This window comes from Somniosus microcephalus, chromosome 5 (assembly GCF_052327205.1).
Source record: "Somniosus microcephalus isolate GS21.2 chromosome 5, FLI_Smic_1.0, whole genome shotgun sequence".
NCBI lineage: Eukaryota > Metazoa > Chordata > Chondrichthyes > Squaliformes > Somniosidae > Somniosus > Somniosus microcephalus.
Genome location: NC_140991.1, coordinates 259,896,041 through 259,919,348, shown reverse-complemented (window position 1 = coordinate 259,919,348; position 23,308 = coordinate 259,896,041). Strand labels below are relative to the sequence as shown.

Sequence of the window (23,308 nt, the reverse complement as noted above, 5' to 3'; positions counted from 1 at the left end):
TGATTCTGGCAAAAACCTCCAAAATAAGCCAGTTTCATCGGCATTGTATAGCTGTGCTGGCGACAAATCATGTTGCTGCACAATCCGATTGAAATAATCGCAGTATTCTTCTGCGGCGTCGTGATCAGCTGATTTCCTCTCGCCGCAAACATTGAGTCGTCGTATCCCATGCCGTGCCTTGAAGCACGATAGCCATCCATCAGAGAAAGCACACTTGTCAGTGAGCTCCATCTTTGCGTAAAAATCCTTCGCTTTTTCGATTAGCGTGGGTCCGGAAATCGGAACACCCTCTGAACGCTTCAGAGCAAACCACTCATAAAGCACGGTATCCAGCTCTTCAAGCTTAGGCTTACGAAGCGTGCGCCGTTTCTCTGCACTCTTAGATGTCTCCGAGCTTGCATAAAACTTGAGCAGCTTATCCTTCTGCGCTTTGATGTCGTACATTGTTGACGAACCGATTTTGAATTCTTTCATAATGTGCATACGCTTCGCTACCATTTCTAGTCGTTTGCATATATCAATTTTCTGTTTTAAAGTTAACACCACTCTCTTCCTTTTGGTTGGATCAACTTTTGGGATTTCCATAATGCAGTCCAATGAGTTGCAGCAGCGTTGGAGACACACAGTACTGTACTGGAACCCCAAAAAATGGCAGATCAGAAGAGGCTACCGGCAGCGTGGGAGAGTGAGACTCCTGATGCAGGGTTTCTGAGGTGTTCCGACTTCCGATAGCACCAAGAGGCCGAGTAGTGGCAGTTTGTAGAACTACCCCCACTGACGAACTCGGCAACCGTTGGAGACTCGGACTCGGAACCGGCAACATTGCCAGTTACTGGGGCGCTGTTTTCAGGGGGTGAATTCTGCCGGTGGAGCGAGGTTTCCGGACATACAACCTCCGGTTAAACCAAAGTTTCCTGTATTCAGTTCCCAGCCTTGGTCACCTTGCAACCACGTCTCTGTAATGGCTATCAGGTCATACCCATTTATTTCTATTTGTGCCATCAATTCATCTACAGTATCTTGTTATGAATGTGTGCATTCAGATGAAGAGCCTTTAATTTTGTCTTTTGTCTTTTTCTGGGAAGGATGGGCATGGATATGAGAGGCGACAACATATTCAAGGACTTTCAAGGGGGCGGTAGTTTGCAAGGATATAGAGATCAAGGGTTGATTTTTTGAGGAGAGGGGTGATCATGGCAGATTTGAAGGAGAGGGGGACAGCACCTGAGGAGAGGGCATCGTTAACAATATCAGCTAACATAGGAGCCAGGAAAGGAAGTTGGGCAGCCAGAAATTTAGTGGGAACAGAGTCGAAGAAGCAGGAATTGGATCTCCTGGACAAGATGAGATCGGAGAGAAACTGGAGAAAGATGTGAGTTCAGTGCTAGGGCAGGGGGGAACCTTAGAGGAAGTTTGGGCTAGTGGGCTAGGGAAAGGAAGGGAAGTGGCAGAGGCAGCTGATCAGATGGTCTCAATCTTAGTGACAATGAAGTCCGTGAGCTCCTCGCGGTTGTTGTTGGAAGTGAGGGTGGAGGAGACAGGGGAGAGGGGTTTAAGAAGATGGTTTGCAGTGGAGAAAAGAAGCCGGGGGTTGTCTTGCATTTCAGAATGACACTGTAACGAAGTGAAATTCCAGAATAACCATTTGTTATCACTTCTACAAAATGTGACCATGGTATTCTCTGCAGACAACATCCCATTGGTCCCAGCAGGACAGAAATCGCTGTGCCCTATGGTGTATTTGATCTTCTGAGTCTATGCTTCAGGTCCCTTTCGAGGGGCATGACCTCATACAGAGTTAGCATGGTAGCACCCTTGCCTGTGTCACAAGGTCTGGGTTCAAATTCCACTCCAGTTCAGTGTACCAATTAAGAAGTGCCATTTTTCAGGTGATGTTAAAAACAAGTCTGCCTGTTCAGATGGACTTTAAAAATCCAATGGCACTACTGGAAGAAGCTTTTTCCAGTTGTGATTTGGAGTTCTCCCAGTATCCTAGCCAACAGTCAGCCCTCAAACAACAGCCCCAGGAACTGATCAGCTGTTCATTCTTCTCATTTGCTGTTTTGTCAGATCTTGCGGTGCGCAATTGGCTGCCACTTTTTCCTACCTAACAATGACTGCTCTTCAAAAGTAATTCATTGGTTGTGAAGCACTTCAAGATATAGAAACATAGAACATAGAAAAATAGGAGCAGGAGTCGGCCATTCGGCCCTTCGAGCCTGCTCCACCATTCAATATCATGGCTGATCCTCTATCTCAATACCATATTCCCGCTCTCTCCCCATACCCCTTGATGCCTTTTGTGTCCAGAAATCTATCTATCTCCTTCTTAAATATATTCAGTGACTTGGCCTCCACAGCCTTCTGTGGTGGAGAATTCCACAGGTTCAACATCCTCGGAGTGAAGAAATTTCTCCTCAGCTCAGTCCTAAATGTCCTACCCCGTATCCTGAGACTGTTACCCCTCGTTCTAGACCCCCCCCCCCCTCCAGCCAGGGGAAACATCCTCCCTGCATCCAGTCTGTCTAGCCCTGTCTAGAATGTTATACATTTCAATGAGATCCCCTCTCATTCTTCTAAACTCCAGTGAATATTCTAAGGATGTAACGATAAATACTCATCCAAATAATTAAGTCGATCAAAAAAAAACTGTAAGGTTACTTTGTTACCATGTGTTATCAAGCAGAATAGAACATTTGTGGACGCCGGTGATGTGTTGGTGAGGCGGGTTGGGGGAGGCAGTGAGGGCCAACAGACAGGTTGGCACTTGGGTTGGGAACCCACCATTGTAACAATGCGATGGCGAAGGAACCTGTACACGGACCGGATTGTTTCTCCTCAGGCTGCTGGGTGCTGTTCCACTTTTCAATTTCACATTTTGCACATTTTTGGTCTCTCATGTCTTTTATTATGCTTCTTCCTATCATCTCATGTTAATAATTATCTCAGCTATTTAACCATCGACTGTTTTTCTTTTAAGCACAATGCAAACCATTGTATTCATACTGCATTTCTGGGGTGTGCCACCTTTATTCCCTTTCCCTTTGTTCTGTTCCTATTTAAATGCTGTTCATGTTTCCTTTTCTCCAGTTCTGACAAAGGATTACACTGAAATATTAACTTGCATATTCTCTCCACAGATGCAGATTGACCTGCTGAATGGTTCCAGCATTTTGTTTTTATATCATAAAAATTTGAATGAGGTCATAAGGTCACTCCTATGTTCCTATTCAAAGCGCAGATCGCATTTAATAAGGACACCGTAGAACTGAAACCAGTCAACAAGCATGCTGATTTCCACATAAAGGATTCTGTATTTTTCTTCCTCCCTCATAGTCTTTGAACTTTATTGCCCCACCCCCTTGCTTTGATCATTTAATGTTTCTTCCTTTCCTTCTCCTAATGCTTTTTTTAAAACATCAAAAACAAATTCAGCAATAAAAGGAATGAGGAAAAATATACTCCACACATATCTTGACAAAACAACAGATAGTTTGACAGAAGGTGTCTGATAACAAAGCCTTCTAGCAACTTCGATCGTACAAGACGAAGAAAGAAAAAGCAACAAGAAGGGCCGATATATAACCCTTGTTCTTTTACAGTGTGCATCTGCCCCACCAACAAAGCCTAGACAAGACCCAAATGCCTGGAACTCCCAATAAGGAGGAGAAATGCAGACCACCATATCATGTACCTGGTCAATCCCACCTCAAAAGAATCATGGTAAAACTCCAAGACAACATGACAGTCAGAAGTCTCTGGTTACACAACTTAACAAAAGAAATCAAACCCTAAGAACTCAGCCTTACACATGGATCAGGTTCTTTCATATTATTATATATTTGCTTATTACCACAATTTTCTTTTTCACAATTTCCAGACTTGCTTTCTTCAATGTCCTCCTTGTTGACCTCTCATCCTCCATAAATTCCAACTTGTCCAAAACTCAGCCACCCATTGTGTCCCATACTAAATCGCACTCAGCAGTTTCCCCTTGTCCTTGCTAACTTACATTGACTTCCTGCCACCCAGCACAATAAATTCAAAATTCTTGTCCTGATCTTCAAATCTATCCACGGCCTCCACTACATCTGCAACTTCCTCCAGAAGGAGAATCCCCTCCTGCACCCTGCCGAACATCCTTTGTGTCTGCTGTCCTCCCTTCAGTCAATTTTCAATTCAATTCAATTCAAATCGCTTTATTGGCATGACAAGTTACATCTTATGTTGCCAAAGCATCGAAAAACATTCATGTTTGTACACAAAAATACAGATCTATCCATACAGTGTACAAACAGATATATCCCTGAGTGTATAAATATACTTTCATGTATAATTTATATATACTCTTTTCTTATATTTAGTGGTTGTCCCTCTGTTTATGGCAAGCTGTAACATAGTGTGCCGCTAGTGTTACACAATTTCTCTCTTCCCCTAGTAGGTATGGGAGTTTTTGGTCGTCATTCAAATTTCTGAATTCCGGGCATATTTTTGTGAATTTTGGGTAGAAATTCTCCCTTATGCCCTGATATTTTCTACAAGCTGTGAGGAAGTGCATCTCTGTCTCCACCACTCCCTGACTGCAGTGAGAGCATATCCTGTCCTCTCTTGGTAGCCGGGTCTGCCTGTGTCTACCTTTTTTGATCGCCAGGCTATGTTCACTAAGTCTGTACATTGTCAAGGTTTTTCTCAGTTTGCTATCCTTTACCATGGTCAGGTAATCAGCCATGTTGTATTGTCTGTTTAGGGCCAAGTAGCAATTGAGTTTGCTTTGGGTTTTTGTTGTTTCTGCCCAATATGACAGATATTTTTCCTTTTGCTTAGCGACGATTGTGTTGGGTCGAATTCTTTGTGTTACGCTGTCACTGTCCTGGGGCTGGTTATTGTTAGTAGTGTTAGTAGTTACTTCACTGAGTCCCAGGACTAGTTGACTGAGGGTATTCTTCTTTATGGTCCTCTCTTGGCATTTCAGGACTTCGTAATGATAGCATTGGGGGTTGCTCATTTCTAGGTGTTTCCAAAATTTGGTGGCTCTTTTTTGGATATTGATTATTAATGGATATTGGCCTAGTTCTGCCCTGCATGCATTGTTTACGGTTTTCCTTTGAGTCCGGAGGATACTTTTACAGAATTCTGCATGTAGGGTCTCAATTGGGTGTTTGTCCCATTTTGCAAATTCTTGTTGTGTTAGCGGTCCCCACACCTCACTGCCATAGAGTGCAATTGGTTCAATTATTGATTTGAAAATTTTGAGCCAAATGCTAATTGGGATTTCTATTTGGATTGATTTTTTAATGGCATAGAAAGCCCTTCTTGCAGTCACCACTGGTGGCAGAGGTTAAACCTCTTCACTTCTACTCTCAAGAGCTCCTGCACTTTGCCTTTAAAAACCGTCCTAAAATCCAGATTTTCGACTAAACATTCAGTCACCCCTCCTAATCTCTTCCCTCCACAACTTGCCGTTTGTTCCTCTAATCTCCACAGTGCCTTGGAGCATGTTTCATGTTAAAGTCACCATACAAATTAAATTCTTGTTTCATCCTTATTTTCAGCAATTTGTTTCTAAACCTAAGCCTGCAAATTGCAACAGTAAGCAGCCTGATCAGCAGCAACAAGTTCAGAGTTTGTGCAGACTATTTTGTCTGGATATCCAATGTACAATCCACTCAACTAAGGAGGAGATGATATCCACATTACTGTTCAAAAAGACAGGGCTGATACCAACAGAGAATACATAAGCATACTTATTTAGACTGTAACATCCATCTCCAGAACTTCAACACCCACTTTCACCCATCCATGAACAAAATCTGTGAGACCCTTCCAACAAATCATCATCAGAGCCACTGGTTTATCACTGAATAAGCTAAGTTACTTTTTTATTACATGGTATCACAGGATTTTAGCTACGTTATGGTAATCTCTTGGTCCATTCCATTTCTCCGAGCAAACTGTGAAACACTGCCTGGACTAATGATCCGGAGAAATCAGTTCAAATCCCACCATGGCAGCTAATCAGTTAATTAAATAAATCTGGAATAAAAAGCTAGTATCGGTAATGGTGACCATGAAACTATCGGATTGTCGTAAAATCCCATCTGGCTCACTTTAGGGAAGGAAATCTGTCATCCTTACCTGGTCTGGCCTATATGTGACTCCAGACCCACTGCAATGTAGTTGACTCTTAACTGCCCTCTGAAATGGCCTAGCAAGCCACTCAGTTGTATCAAACCACAAAGAAAAACAATAATAAAGCTGGACTGACCACTAAGTATCAACCTAGGCACCGGATTCAGAGATGACAAAGGCACACCCAGCCCAGTCAACCCTGCAAAGTCCTCTTCACTAACATCTGGGGACTTGTGCCAAAACTGGGAGAACTGTCCCACAGACTAGTCAAGCAACAGCCTGACATAGTCATACTCACAGAATCATACTTTCCAGCCAATGTCCCAGACTCCTACATCACCTGAAGTACGTCCTGTCCCACCGGCAGGACAGACCTACCAGAGCTGCCAGCACAGTGGTATACAGACGGGAAGGAGTGGCTCTGGGAGTCCTCAACATTGACTCCAGGCCCCATGAAGTCTCATGGCATCAGATCAAACATGGGCAAGGAAACCTTCTGCTGATTACCACCTACCGCCCTTCCTTGGCTGATGAATCAGTACTCCTCCATGTTGAACACTATTTGAAGAAGCACTGAAGGCAGGAAGGGGACAGAACGTACTGTGGGTGGGGGACTTCAATGTCCATCACCAAGAGTGGCTCGGTAGCACCACTACTTACCAAGCTGGCCGAGTCCTAAAGGACACAGCTGCCAGACTGAGCCTGAGGCAGGTGGTGAGAGAACCAACATGAGGAAAAAACCTACTTGATCTCATCCTGACCAATCTACCTGTCGCAGAAGCATCTATCAATAACAGTATTGGGAGGAGTGACTACCAGTCCTCATGGAGAGGAAGTCCCATCTTCACATTGAGGACACCCTCCATCGTGCTGTGTGGCACTGCCACCGTGCTAAATGAGATGGATTCAGAACAGATCTAGCAGCTCAAAACCAGGCACCCATGAAGCGCTGTGGGCCATCAGCAGCAGCAGAATTATATTCCACCACAATCTGTAACCTCATGGCCTGGCATGTCCCTCACTCTACCATTACAGCCAACCTGGTGCAGCTACAACATAAGACTACATGCATGCTAAACAACGGAAGCAACATGTTATGGACAGAGCTAAGTGATCACACAACCAACAGATCAGATCAAAGCTCTGCAGTCCTGCCACATCCAGTTGTGAATGGTGGTGAACAATTAAACAACAGGAGGAGGAGGCTCCATGAATATCCCCATCCTCAATGATGGCAGAGCCCAGCACGAGTGCAAAAGACAAGGCTGAAGGGTTTGTAACCATTTTCAGCCAGAAGTGCCGAGTGGATGATACATCTCAGCCTCCTTCTGAGGTCCCCACCATCAGAGAAGCCAGCCTTCAGCCAATTGGATACATTCCATGTGATATCAAGAAACAGCTGAGCGCACTGGATACAGCAAAGGCTATGGGCCCTGACACCATCCCGGCTGTCGTGCTGAAGATCTGTGCTCCAGAACTAGCCGAGCCTCTCGCCAAGCTGTTCCAGTACAGCTACAACACTGGCAGCTACCTGAAAGGGGGAAAATTACCCAGGTATGTCCTGTCCACAAAAAGCAGGACAAATCCAATCCGACCAAGTACCGCCCCATCAGCCTAATCTCAATCATCTGCGAAGTGATGGAAGATATCATCAACAGTGCTAGTAAGTGGCACTTACGCACCAACAACCTGCTCTCCAATGCTTAGTTTGGGTTCAACCAGGACCACTCGCTCCAGACCTCATTACAGCCTTGGTCCAAACATGGGCAAAAGAGCTGAATTCTAGAGGTGAGGGGAGAGTGACTGCCCTTAACATCAAGCCAACATTTGACCAAGCATGGCATCAAGGAGCCCTAGTAAAATTGAAGTCAATGGGAATCAGGGGGAAAACTCTCCAGTGGCTGGAGTCATACTTAGTACAAGGGAAGATGCCTGTCGTTGTTGGAAGTCAATCATCTCAAATGCAGGACATCGCTGCAGGAGTTCCTCAGGCCCAACCATCTTCAGCTGCTTCATCAACGACCTTCCCTCCATCAGAAGGTCAAAAGTGGGGATGTTTGCTGATGATTGCACAGTGTTCAGTTCCGTTTGCTACTCCTCAGATAATGAAACAGTCTGTGCCCGCATGCAGCAAGACCTGGACAACATTGAGGCTTGGGCTGATAAGTGGCAAGTAACATTCGCACCACACAAGTGCCAGGCAATGATCATCTCCAACAAGAGAGTCTAGCCACCTCCCCTTGACATTCAACAGGATTACCATCGCTGAATCCCTCACCATCAACATCCTGGGGTGGGGGGGGGGGGGTGGCTGTGCACTATTGACCAGAAACTTAACTGGACCAGCCACATAAATACTGCGGTTACAAGAGCAGTCAGAGGCTGGATATTTTGCAGCGAGTGACTCACCTCCTGACCCCCAAAGCCTTTCCACCATAGAATCATAGAATGGCTACATCACAGAAGGAGGCCTTTCGGCCTGTGTTGGCTCTCTGCAAGAGCACTTCAGCTAGTCCCACTCCCCTGCCCTTTCCCCATAGCCCTGCACATTTTTATCCTTCAGGTACTTAACCAATTCCCTTTGGAAAGCCACAATTGAGTCTGCCTCTACCACCCTTTCAGGCAGTGCATTCCACTCGCTGCGAAAAAGGTTTTCTCTCATGTTGCCTTTGGTTCTCTTGCCAATCAGCTTAACTCTGTGTCCTCAGGTTTGCGACCCTTCCGCCAATGGGAACAGTTTATCTCTATCCTCTGTCTAGACCCATCATGAGTTTGAACACCTCTATCAAATCTCCTCTCAATCTTCTCTGCTCCAAGAAGAACAACCCCAGCTACTCTAATCTATCCACATAACTGAAGTCACTCATCCCTGGAACCATTCTTGTAAATCTTTTCTGCACCTTCTCTAAGGCCTTCACATCCTTCCTAAAGTGCAGTGCCCAGACTTGGACACAATACTCCAGTTGAGGCCGAGTCAGTGTTTTATGAAGGTTCATCCAAGTCATCCACAAGGCACAAGTCAGGAGTGAGATGGAATACTCTCCACTTGCCTGGATGAGTGCAGCTTCAACAACACTCTAGAAGCTCAACACCATCCAGGACAATGCAGCCCGCTTGATTGGCACCCCATCTACCACCTTAAACATTCACTCCCTCCACCAACAGCGTACCGTGGCTGCAGTGTGTACCATTTATGAGATGCACTGCAGCAACTTGCCATGGCTTTTCGACAGCACCTCCCAAACCCGCGACCTCTACCACCTAGAAGGACAAGGGCAGCAGGCACATGGGAACACCAATATCTGCAGGTTCCCCTCCAAGTCACACACCATGCTGACTTGGAAATATATCGCCGTTCCTTCATTGGCACTGGGTCAAAATCCTGGAACTCCCTCCCTAACAGCACTGTGGGAGTACCTTCACCTCACGGACTGCAGCGATTCAAGGCGGCGGCTCACCACCACCTTCTCAAAGGTAACTAGGGATGGGCAATAAATGCTGGCCTTGCCAGCGACGCTCACATCTCATGAATGAATAAAATAAAAATTACAGTGCAATGCCAGGGTCAATATTGCAAATAAACACATTAAAATTTTACTGGCATTCTATGCCTCGCGTCTTTAAATCAAACTAAGGATGAATCTGATCACACAAAAATAGTAAATGATACAAATCATAATATCTTACACATGGAGCTAAAATATAAATTTATATTTCAAAGCATTTGAGCTTCTATTGTGAGATTTAAAAAGGAATGGCAATGTTTAATAATTAAATGTATGATGATTCACTGTAGAAGTGACCGTGGAGGAATTTTCAATCATGCCACAACTAGCCAGAGGGGGTGGAGAAATCAATTGGATTCCATTGTTTGTTCTGCACAGGTTGAGTCTTAGATATAAAACTACAAAGGGAGTAAGGGAGGTAATTTTTTTTATTTGTTCCTGGAATGTGGGTGACACCGTTACGGCAGAATTTGTTGCCGATCCCTCTTTGCCTTGCAGGCATTGAGTCAACCATTTGTTACGGTACTGGAGTCACATGTGCCCAGACCAGATAGGGGTGGGGTGGCAGTTTCCCTTCCCCTTCGGACAATACTGAAACAGTTGGGTTTTTATGACAATCCGGCAGGTATAAACTATGTAGAGGACGTGTTCTTTCAGCATATTGTCTCAACAACATAACATTACCAGGTCTTCCCAGTTGTGTACTGTACCGTTTGTACAACATAGTTGTGTTTTTAGAACCTGCAAGACTTATACAGCAAACAATCTACCAGGTTTCAAATTCACAGCCTATGCCATCATAATTGCCCAATCTAAATCTATGTTGTACTTTATACTCTGGCCATGAGTATGTTGACTAAAAAATAACCATTTTGAAAACACTGGCCTTTCTTTCCAGATATACAATCAAATGTATCTATCAATTGTTGTAGATAATCATGTGTAAATTTATTATCCAAAGGAAAGATTCTCTAAAAAGCCTCAAACTTTACACAAAAATGTTTTTTAGTATCAATTCACCAAATTTAGCATCATCTTCTGTAGGTTTAATTTACCATTTGTTTCGATGTCTCTGAAAGACTGAAGAGACTTACACAAAGGGACAATGAAAGAGTTGGAAACAAAGCCAATGATACACAATAATGAAAGTCTGTAAAGGAGAGAGAGAAAAGTTGAGGGAGAGAGAGAAATCGATAGATTAGATTACATGGACAAAGACAAGTGAACAGGGACAGAGTAAGAATGTGAACAGTTACAAGACTATTTTTTACCCCATTATTTGCAGTCAGTGGCAACACGCTGTTAAAACCCCAGTTACACCTAATCTAAAAGGGTCTAACTTTTAATGGGGGGGTTTTAGCCGCGATATTACCGCAGAAGTGCCAAAGTTTGTGTCAGTTTCACTGATTTCCCCTATTACGCTGATTGCCGGCTATTGGGGGGACCACAACGCAGCCCGTGTCGGAGCAGTGAATGACTGACCACAACTTCAGGATTTCCTCATTGGGATGTGCAGGAGTTAAAGCCTGAAGTTGCGGTCAGTTTCAAAGGGTAATAATAGCGATCGCTGTTCGTTCGCGGTTATTAACCACTGCAAATTCGTGGGCCAAATTAACACTTGTGCACGAGTAGCACTACTGGAGAATGACAATTATTTTGGTGCAGCAAAAACTGCCAAAACTCACAGGGTAGTTTCAGGTAAAATATTTCTCATGGTCCCAGTCAGTTTTCCTCCTCACCGGCACTTGAACTTTAAACTAGTTGCATGTTTTAAAATGTCCGTCAATATGCCTAACAGTTCAAGTTTCCAGCCAGTGACTGCAACAGCTTGGAAATGTGAGTATTAGGCTGACGGGCAGAACACAGGCATTTTAAAACAGAAGTCCGCTGTTCAGATCATCAGCACAGTTTAAATTTAAAGTTAGGATGACATTTTTACTAAGCAGAGCACATGCCGACGGCACAAATAGCTGTTATAGTAACCAGATGGAATGCTCCTTCACTGTTTAGAAGCTTGAGAGAGGAAAAACACTGGTGAGTTGAAACATACCGTCATTAAACTAAAGTGCTGGTGAGAACAGAAACTGACAGGGAAAGTTGTGCTCTGAATGAAAATAGGGTGATTGTCATGATATACTGTGTGCCAACTATAACCCATTTTGCATTAGGCTTACATCATTATGAAGCAGTGTATAACACTGTATTCTTTGACCTGTGAGCAATGCCACAGGAGACCCATTAATCCAAAGAAATGTTTGACAGTCCTTTCATTGGCCGCTATATATCCCAAAAGATGAAATTTACAAACACTTAAGAAATGCAACAATCCTAAAAGCCGTCACCATACTTGTGCATCCCATCTTCCCATACTCCTAACAACTTTCCCTTGTACGAATTAGTCCATAAAACCAGAGGTTTACAGCACACAGAGAGACTATTCGGCCAATTGCGTCTTTGCTGGAGTAATCCAAAACTAATCCCGCTGCCCCACTCTCTTCCTCTGCTTCAAATATTTATTCAATTTTCCCATAAAAGATCTTCTGTCAGGAGCTTAAAGCTTGTCTTCTGCTTCTTTCCTGGATATGGATCTTTCAGCTAGGTTGCCACTCTCCGTGCTCTTCAATGCCAACTTTTCCAGCCTCCACACATGCTATTATCAAAGTTACTTTCTCCAGCCTGAAAGACTTCAGTGTCAGTTGGCAAGGGTCCCACAAGTGCAATCTCAAGAATGGCAAATGCATCTCCTCAATCCATATAAATCAGTGGGGATTGCAATGAGAGATCCACCAGTCTTTACAATAACATTTCTTGCATCTGTCCTTTATGTTAAGACCATGGAGATTTCACACCAATTTTCTTTCCCTTCACTGGTAAATTTTCTTCTGTGCTTCCTCATTGGTGAATAATCAAATTGGAATATAACCAATTACAATACAGAAAAGCTTTTGATTTTCTGCCCAACCACATTCCATCAAAAAAACTCTATCCAATCACATTGCAGCCTTGGTACTTGCACATCCCCCATCATCACCTTAACCAGTGTCTTCATATCTGTCCCTGCCAGGCATACAGCCCAATTTCATCCTTACACACAAAATTGCTGGAATTTCACTCGTTTTTAAACAAAACTTCACATTAGATCCCAGTCCAAAAGGTCTTCAAGTCCAAAATTGCTAAAACAAAGATGCTGTCATTCCAATACGTGCCTGACAATTTCATCCTTGAGAGCCTAATTTTTGATAAGGTAATTATTCCCAACAAGTTGTTTCCCTAAACTTCTGGCATAATCCCAAAGGCTGGAGTCTTGATATAGAACCATAGAATCATACAGCACAGGAGGAGGCCATTGGGCCCATCATGTCTGTGCCAGCTCTTTCAAAGAGTAATCCAATACAGACCAATTTTCAACCCTACCCTATTAGACTTGACTATTTCAGTAGATTCTACTGGCTGGCCTCCTATCTTCCACCCTCCATAAACATGAGCTTATCTAGGATTCTGCTGCCCATGTCCTAACTACAGGAAACTCTTTGGTATCCGGCACCGACGGGACCGGGATGATGCCGGTTGATTAAAAAATTCCGGATAACGGAGAGGTATATCTACCGAGGCTATTTTTAACAAACAAAAATTAAAAAATCAAGAAATGTGCAGTATAATTGGGTACTCACCTACAGAATGTTGTGTTAAATGGATGGTGGAAGATGCTTGATTAAGTACAGTAATGCCAGTTGAGGGTAATCCATAACTCTTTAATTACTTAACAGTAAAACAAAACTTATAAACGACTGTATGCTGTAGTTTTCGGAGTGGGAATTGTGCCGGTTAAACGAGAGTTTCCTGTAGTCCCACTCATCCCTGTGCTCGCTGACTTACATTGGCTCCCGGGCTGGCAACGCCGCAATTTTAAAATTCTCATCTTTGTTTTCTAATCCTTTCATGGTCTCGCTCCTCCCTATCTCTGTAACCTCCTCCAGCCCTACAACCCCAACCTACAGATCTCTGTGCTCTTCCAATTCTGGCCTCTTGGGCATTCCTGAATTTCATCGCGCCACCATTGGTGGCCATGCCTTCAGCTGCCTCAGCCCTAATCTCTGGAATTCCCTCCCTAAACCTACCTGCCTCGCTACATCTCTCCCCTCCTTTAAACCTACCTCTTTGAACAAACTGTTGATCGCCTGTTCTAATGTCTCCTTATATGGCTTGGTGTCAAATTTTGTTTGATAATGCTCCTGTGAAGCACCGTGGGACATTTTACTACCTTAAAAGCTCTATATAAATGCAAGTTGTCGTCGTGGTAAGCTTAAAGATTATATGTGCAATAATTCAGTTAACCAATCAACATGGATTCAGAAGGGGTAGCTCCTGCCTGACCAACTTCCTTGATTCCTTTGAGGAAATGACAGCCCAAGTGGAGTGTGGTAAGCACTATGAAATGTTGTACCTAGATTTCCCGAAGACTTTGACAAAGTTACACATTAAAAGTTAAGCTCAACGCTGTGGGTAATTATGGTAAATCTTGTATAGATTAAAGTAATTGGCTGAAGCTTCTAAAAAAAAGTCATTTGTTAAAGGAATTATATCTGGATGGGGACAAGGTAGTGATTTGGTTGATCCAGGGATTAGTCTTAGAACCACTACTGTTTTTTAATTTCCATCAATGCTGTAGACTCAGAAACGTAATGGCAACGTAAAGCAGTCAAGTTTGCCGATTATACCAAATGAGGAGGAGCACTGAAATCGGGACAGGCAGCTCATATTATAGAGTAAACTGGACAAAATACCTAACTGGGTAGAACAATGGCAGATGATAAATTTAATACAAACAAGTATAAAGTACTAGACATGGGAAGGAAAAATTGGCAAGACACCTACACTGTAAATTGAGTTGAATTAGCTATGAATGAAGTTGAAAAAGTCCTAGGAGTCCCAGTACAGTGTTGGTAAATAAAAATTACTGACGAGCTACAGATGTGCCTACGGCAACATTATTTTAGCCACGTGCATTAATTTGAGTGGAAAATGCCTTATGTACGCTCACACAATACAGGTAGATGTATTTCATGTGTATATTTACTTGACAAACATCAACCACCATTCAGTAAACAAGGAAATAAAACACTCAATGATTAAAAAACACACGCACACTCTTGTTGTCACAGCATTTTACCGATAATTGTGCAAAAGGTTAAAGTACACATGCATATGCCGTGTGAATATATGTATTGAGATCACATGCCCAATGACAGAGATATTACTCATTTTTAATTTACTAATCAGAAATGCAATTAGTAACACCTGGGCCTAGAAATTGGATTGTGGGCTCGCCAGGGCTGTAGCGCCAGAAATTTTGCGCCAGCGTTAATGCGGCAGCGCCCGACGAAAATTCGGTTGCGCCGGCCCCAGACGGCGGCGGGTGCTAAAGGAGGGTTTTAGCGCCTGAAAACGGGCGTTGAATTGGGTTTCCCGGCGCTAATCCCCCGCTGCGGCACCCGATGCGGTGCGGCAGGCTGGGGAACTGCAGGCCTCCTCCTTCTGTTAAGGAGGAGCTGCCTGCAGCCGACAACTGTCCGGCGGATTCCCCCGACATCTGAGCCTGGCACCTCGGGGAAGTGCCAGGCTCGCAGCACACACTCATCAGGGCCGCGGGGGGGGTGATGCAGGAGTCCGGGAAGGGAGGTGCGGGCAGGCGGCCGCCGGGAACGCGGCCGGCCGCCGCTCCACCTTTATGCGCCGGCGCAAAGGCGTGTAAGAACACTTTTCACATTCGTTAGTTGCGCCTGCCACGGGCGAGGCGGGCGCAACTGAATTTGGGCTTGGGGCCGGGTTACCACGGCAACCGGGACGCTGCGCACACCGATGACGTCATCGGTGCCGACGCAGCGCTACCGGCTAACGCCGATGGCAAGGCCCAAGTCAATTTGCAAAACGGCTATAAGTCCGGCGCAAGGCCCTCTAGCACCACTAATTGGGCGCTAAGCCCACTCAATTTCTAGGCCCTGGATTCCAGATTAGCCACATGCAGCTTTGTGGTTAACATGTAGGACAACACAGTCACAGTAGATTGGACACTCGACATGTCCAGCCAAGGCAGAGCAGCAATCAACACACTCAATAGTTGAACTGTATAGTCAGAGCAGTAGAATGCAAGTCAAAGTTAAATCATGATCAAACTGTATAGTGCTCTGGTAAGACCATGACTTGAGTACTATATCTAAAGTCTGGTCTGAGTGATGAGGAATGACTGGAGAAACCTGGGCTTTTCACTCTTGAAAAGGTGCATCCAAGATGATCTTACAAACATATATAAGATAGTGAACTAAATGCCTAGATTATGTGCTTAAGTCCCACAACTGTGTGACTCAGAGATGAGTGTACTACCAACTGAGACAACCTAACACTTGAATAGGGACATTGCAATAAAGGTGTTAGCCATTTACTGTAAAGTGTGGATGCCATTGAGTAATTGTAGTACTATATGTTTATACCTACCTAGTTATGGTAAAGGCATTTAGGGCATATCTGAACTTGAAACAAGTGGAGGTAACAGCAGCCAAGTCTGTTTCCTTTCTGGTCCTATATCCTCCTTGCCTCCATCTAGGGGTGGTGAAAACCACCTCAAGACAGCTCAAGTATAGCATCAAGCTGTTTAAATACAATAAAGTCCCAAATGATCAACCTCCTCCCGTGAGCATAGAATCATACAGCACAAAGGAAGCCATGTAGCTCACTGTGCCCGTGCCGGCTCTTTGATAGAGCTATCCGATTAGAGTCACTCCCCTGCTGTTTCCCCATGCAGAGCACATGACATGGCAGCTGGAAAATGAGGAAGCATTCACATCAACTCATGCTGTTGACCCAATGCTGGATCAGATACAATTTGTGTGCCAATAACCCTGCATTTATGTGTGTCACCCAGGAGGCAGTTGGAATCTATGAGCTGCTCAAGCAGTCTTAATATAACTGGTCTGGTGGAAGGGCTGGAAAGTTCCTTCATTTTCTTTTATTAAAAAACTGAAATTAGTAAGCAATCTTGCATGATGGAAGCAGATTCATTATATTAGGTGGGCAGTTCCTTTTAAGCACAGAAACAATATCAAGCACACTCACGTAGATCTCACTAAGTTCTGATGCTACTCTACCTGGATATTTATACAGTTCCTTTTGACAGTGCAGTAACAAAGACACTGCTTACACTGGATGTAACTGTCTGAACCAATTCTTGCCCACATCACATTTGTTTGTATAGTTGGAGAACATTACAAACACTATCTAAACTGCAGTGCACAGTATAATTTTTTTTACATTAAAGGCTATAAAACTTTAACAATTGCTTTGCTCACTGCAGGAAAGAGTGAGGTTTCTGAAAGCTTTCATTCTGCAAGGACACTTCCAGATATCAAAGTACAATTTATTAGGTAGCCATGTGGGGAATAAAACATCTTTTTCTTAATGGTACAGTAAACTCTTGTTTAAATGGCACTTAATCATCCGGAATTCTTTAATAACCAGCAAAATAGATAACTGGTAATCTTGCTGAATTCATCCAGCACTCTTTTTGCCGAGTCAGAGTCTCCTGCGGTGGCCGAGTTAGTCAGTGGTTTTTATTTTTGTTTGTGTTAAAAATGGCCCACCTCTCTGTTATCCAGAATTTTTCATCAACCGGCACCATCCTGGTCCCGTAGGTGCCGGATAAGAAAGAGTTTACTGATGCTCCAAATATCTTATAATTGTTAAAACGATTTAATGTTCTTTACATTAGATTTAATACATGTGTATGTGGCTGGGGGGTGGGGGGGGAGAAAAAACATAGGATAGAGCCACTATGATTCAGAATAGCCTTTTTATTGGTGTCTGTCGAGTCATTTAAAATCACTTTTTTCTTCCTTTCTTGACAATTTTTTCTCGTCCCCACTCCTGAAGGCACAACCTTACTGAGCTAGTTACATGGTACACTTGGTGCTGCACGGAGATATCAGCCTATATTATGTGCTCAAATCCTAGAGTGGGACTTGAACCCATAGCCTTCTGACTCAGATACCACTGGGCCAAGCCAATACTTCCTAATCCCATATTGAGTTAGGATGGAGGATAGACAAGGGGAGAAAACTGGGATAAAGAAAATTAGTGATGGATCTACATGGACAGCACAGAGGTTTATATTGTACCCCTAACTATAAAAGGGGGCTTTACCATAATTTTCACTTTGGAGACATACAAGTTGACCTATGGCATGGTTTACCTGAAGAAAAATATACACTGCTCCAAGGATTAATATTCAATTCATTTTAACGTCAAAATTTAGAACCAGTTGTTTGCACAATCACTGCAGCATCATTAACTCATTTTACTTATAGCTTTGAGCATCCTCCTCCTACAAGAGAGAGCATTTATATTTAATGATCTGTTAGTCATAAAAAATTCTGGTAATATCACAACCTGGTACAGTAATTACTGAATGAATGGGAATTCTTTGTTTAAACTGATAAAAGGTGGGTATGTGGGTAGATCATTCCTTGTGAGGTACATCATTTGAAGTACTTAGCTACAGAACTATTTCACTACTCTGTAGTGTAGATGATTATTTCCATTTTGCAACATTTTTACAAGGAAGGAGAAAAGTGGCACAAAGTAAGCACCAAAGCTATTTATTTATTGACTGAATTTAGGCCAGCATTTATTGCCCATCCCTAATTGCCCTTGAGAAGGTGGTGGTGAGCCGCCTTCTTGAACCACTGTTCTTTGTCGCAGGTTTTTACAACTGAGTGGCATTTCAGAGGGCAGTTAAGAATCAACATATAGGCCATACGGATTTCCTTCCCTAAAGGGAATTAGTGAACTCGATTGGTTTTTATGACAATCCGGTAGTTTTATGGTCACCATGATTCTAGCTTTTTATTCCAGATTAATTGAATTAACTGAATTTAAATTCCACAGCTGAACTCATGTCCCCGGATCGTTCGTCCAGGCCTCTGGATTACTAGTCCAGGCCTCTGGATTACTAGTCCAGGCCTCTGGATTACTAGTCCAGTAACATAACCACTGTACTACCATTCCTGATAAATTACTTACAACGTTAACATACAAGGCGCAGACTGATTTCTAAATGTTACATACTAATTCAGTAAAATGGAACTCACCTGTCCAGGCTTACAGCAACTTATTCCTTGAATCTCCAGATAGTTGAAAGTGAGTTCCAACTGCAAAATAAGAGGGAGCAGGGGAAGAAACCAGAGGTAAGATTATTGCACAGCATATTAATGGGTCATTTAAAGTCTTAATTGTGGGCAGTCATGTAGCACACCCATTGATTTCAAAACTTGCAAGCATTCTATTGATAAGTATACAAATAGTTCAAAAGCACAATGAATGACATTATACTGTATAAAATGACTGCATAACAAACTATGTACCATGTACTAAGAAGGCTAAAGAGGGATAATGAAATACCACTTGAGTGGAAAAACCGACTGATTCTGTATCACTTCAGCATTCTGAATGTGTACACTAATGTCATCCACAAAGCAAGTGTGATCAAGAATTGCCTTGTTACAACTGCAAAAAATGAGACCTTCAGAACGCAGCAAATAGTAATAGTAATAATAATCTTTCTGCACAGATTCCACAAGCAGGAATAAAGAGAGGGGGCATTAACCTGACCGAGAGAGGGTGTATTAACCCGACCGAGAGAGGGTGTATTAACCTGACCGAGAGAGGGTGTATTAACCTGACCGAGAGAGGGTGTATTAACCTGACAGAGGGGGCATTAACCCGACCGAGAGAGGGGGCATTAACCCGACCGAGAGAGGGTGTATTAACCTGACCGAGAGAGGGGGCATTAACCTGACCGAGAGAGGGTGTATTAACCCGACCGAGAGAGGGTGTATTAACCTGACCGAGAGAGGGGGCATTAACCTGACCGAGGGAGGGGGCATTAACCCGACCGAGAGAGGGGGCATTAACCCGACCGAGAGAGGGGGCATTAACCCGACCGAGAGAGGGGGCATTAACCCGACCGAGGGTGCATTAACCGGACCGAGAGAGGGTGCATTAACCCGACCGAAAGAGGGGGCATTAACCCGACCGAGAGAGGGGGCATTAACCCGACCGAGAGAGGGGGCATTAACCCGACCGAGAGAGGAGGCATTAACCCGACCGAGAGAGGGTGTATTAACCCGACCGAGAGAGGGTGTATTAACCTGACCGAGAGAGGGGGCATTAACCCGACCGAGAGAGGGGGCATTAACCCGACCGAGAGAGGGGGCATTAACCTGGCCGAGAGAGGGGGCATTAACCTGACCGAGAGAGGGGGCATTAACCTGACCGAGAGAGGGTGTATTAACCCGACCGAGGGAGGGGGCATTAACCTGACCGAGAGAGGGGGCATTAACCTGACCGAGAGAGGGAGTATTAACCTGACCGAGAGAGGGTGTATTAACCCGACCGAGGGAGGGGGCATTAACCCGACCGAGAGAGGGGGCATTAACCTGACCGAGAGAGGGGGCATTAACCTGACCGAGAGAGGGTGTATTAACCTGACTGAGGGAGTGGACCTCATATGATTATTGATAAGTGCGAGCTCCCATTGAACTGAAGAAGTGACACAACCCCCACCCACAAAAGAAAATGGCTCCCCCATATACAAAATATCCAAACTGTTGAACACAATCAATGGAGGTCCTCACCTTCTCCCATTATTTTCTTATCCTCTCCCACCAAGCTTTGGAAGCTTTAGCAAAGTTCCCAAGCCTGGTAACGGCTGCTCCCTGGTTGGTCAAAATCAACCAGATTAGCAGCCTTTTCCAGTCTTCCTGGTAGGATTGATCAGGAGTCTCCAGGAATTAAAGATTAATCTCCAGGACACTGCTGCGAGCAACCAGGAGAAAAATGACAGGAGCATTAAAATAAATCTTTTTTTTGGCCGTTTTCTTTGAAAACTTTCATTTCTTAGTTATAAAAATACCGGAAATGGGGAAAAAGGCTGTTTGACTGACTTCAAGAATCATCCAATTGGGATAGGAAAGTGGTGCGACACAAGGATGGACGCGTCGAGCAACCAATGGCAGGAGCATAGGGATAGGGAGGTTGAAGACACGAGGTCATGTGATGAACCCTCGAGGAATGCGTACAGCCAGAGTTGGCAAACCTACTTCCTGGTCCAGGAATTTTTTAAGAGCTCAATTTTCCAAATCAGTTTTGTGAACTAAAGAAAGGAAGAAACTTGCAGTGGCTTTGTAGGTTGTGTCAAAGAGGCCCATGGGCGAGGTCCTTGATACCCCCAGACTGTACAAGGTATACAATATTAATGGAAGCTAAAAAGTTGGCTCGTCACTTCCCACTGATCACATCAGGAATTTATTGTGGCGGGGAGGGGGAGGGGAGCAAACTAGTAGGCTTAAATCCAAATTCTATTGTGTATCTGTACCCAAATTGGAGATATTTCAATGTGCAATGCAACACAAGGGTAGAAATTGTCACACCAGAAACAGCACAATGTTCTTTCAGGTTTGGCGTGTGAATTCCTGACATTGACCGAAAAAGATTTTCAATTTTAGCTGGTGCACAAGATACAGATTCACAGAACCAAATGATGAAAAGTTAATGAACCCGTAGAAGCAAAAACAAGGCGATGGCACCCGAGATCTCAAACAGAGTGTGCATATAGTACATAATGTGTTATCCATTAGTCCATCACCAAAAGAACAACGCTGCAAATAGTCCTCTAAACTGGATTTGTTGCTGAATTAAAGCTGGGCACATTCATGTCTGACATTTGCTGAGCAATTTTCTTTTGTAAGCCTTGCTAAAAGTGTCTCTTGCTGTTTCTGATCATTACTCCGGGGGGAAGGGGACGATTTGTTTTAGTGTTTCCATAACATACTGCAGCATTTTAACATGAAAAATATGATCTTCTGAGACTGACAGGCAAATCTAATTCAGGAAACTTCACTTCCTCCACAGGATAATTACTGGAAACACTTGAACACCACGATGCTTACAATTTCATTTTCAACCAATACAGAAAAATCCCCAAGGAGTAAGCCTGCTTCCTTCAAATAAAAAGTTTAGCCAATATTTTTAGAATATTTAGATTTGTAGAGCAAATTTTAAAATTAAATTAAACATCTGCATAATGAGTTTACATTCTGTTCAAGGGATCGTGTAATTGCTTTCAAGAAGTTATTCTGTTCTCATAAGCAATAACCTGTATTTTTAAGCAGATATTCAGGCCTCTCATTCACTGATAAGTGTGAATCACCAACCTTCAAAAACAACAGCATCTATTTTGCTGCCATCTTTAATAATTAAAGACTTGTCACACTAACAAGCTTTCAAATACATTTTAAGAAAACAATAAATACCAAAAAGGCTCCACAATTGGGGCTCCCCCCCCCACCCCATTGTAAAAGAGAAGGTTAAAGGGGATCTAACTGAGGCCTTCAAGATTATGAAAGACTTATGAAAGTAAATTGTGGAAGACTGTTTCGACTGATTGGGGAATTGGTAACATGGGGGGCATAAACTCAGGATTATCACTAGAAGATTTTTTTTCCACAAGATGGTTATAAGAGCATGGTGTGGCGGTTCCACCGGGTGTCCCTTACATATATAATGTACATAATTCACTTTAACCTAACTGTATGTATATTACTTACCTGTTTGGGCCGTTGCCCCTTTAACTTACCTGTTTGGGCCGTTGCCCCTTTAAGACGCGCCCTAGCGCGCTGACGTCACGTCACATATCACGTGACGCACCTAAACGCGTCGGCCGCCGGCCTAGTTCGGCCGTCCGCTCCCTCAGCGGTCGCAACGGCCAGCCACAGTGCCAGGTGTCTCTCCTGCTCGCGACTTCGGCCGCAACGGCCAGCCTCAGTGCCGGGTAGATGCGTCGACGTATCGACGCGGGTCACGTGACCGCCCCAAGCGCGGGCGAACGCGCGGACGTCACGACGCGGTCACGTGACGTCCGAAGCGCGGGAAAACACAGCCAAGCGTGATGACGTCATCACACTATCCACAGGACTGCGGACTCAGTCCTTGTGGCGTCCCTGCTGGGGAAAGATCTACTCTACGGCACTCCTGCAACCATCTCACTTACCTGCTGTATTTCGTCTGCTTTCTGCATTAAAGAACTTATTTATTGTTCTCCTGAAGTCGAACTCGATTATTTAGTAGGCATTCGTTCAATACCTGCTGAGGTCAACCCGAATTTCTACAATTGGTGACCCAACGACGTGAGTACGGGAGCTCATCAATTCCTATCCTACAATGGAATACTTTACCACAAGTGGCTATTGAGGCAGACAGCACTAAATTATTTTAAATGAATTTGGATAACAATTTGAAAAGGAAAAAATATGTAGAAGGATACAGGGAAAGTGCAGGGATTTGAATGAGTAGCTGCAGTTGAAGAGCCATCACCAACACAGATGCACTGAGCCAAATGGCCTCTTTCTGTGCTGTACTTTCTACGATTCAAGAAGATGAAATACACTGCTTCAAACAAAAAATAACAGCATAGCAAACACTTGTAAGCCAGTCCAATGAAGTGTAACAGCCAAGCTCTCTGCCGTGATTGAGATGTTTTCAAATTCTCAATTGTTTTAAATTACTGCAGTCACCTGCAAGTATTACTTCATATAGTTTTAACATGCTTTAACATGTCCTGTGGT

General features: G+C 43.8%; 1 protein-coding gene across 1 annotated transcript in view; it reads right to left on the bottom strand.

The window, feature by feature from the left end:
• LOC147117677 (F-actin-uncapping protein LRRC16A-like) overlaps nucleotides 1-23,308 on the bottom strand; it is a 494,673-nt gene that overhangs the window by 336,028 nt on the left and 135,337 nt on the right. The window contains exon 4 of the mRNA XM_085989391.1: nucleotides 18,776-18,835. Within this exon, the coding sequence (XP_085845517.1) occupies nucleotides 18,776-18,835 (60 nt within the window). The remainder of the gene's footprint in view (nucleotides 1-18,775; nucleotides 18,836-23,308) is intronic.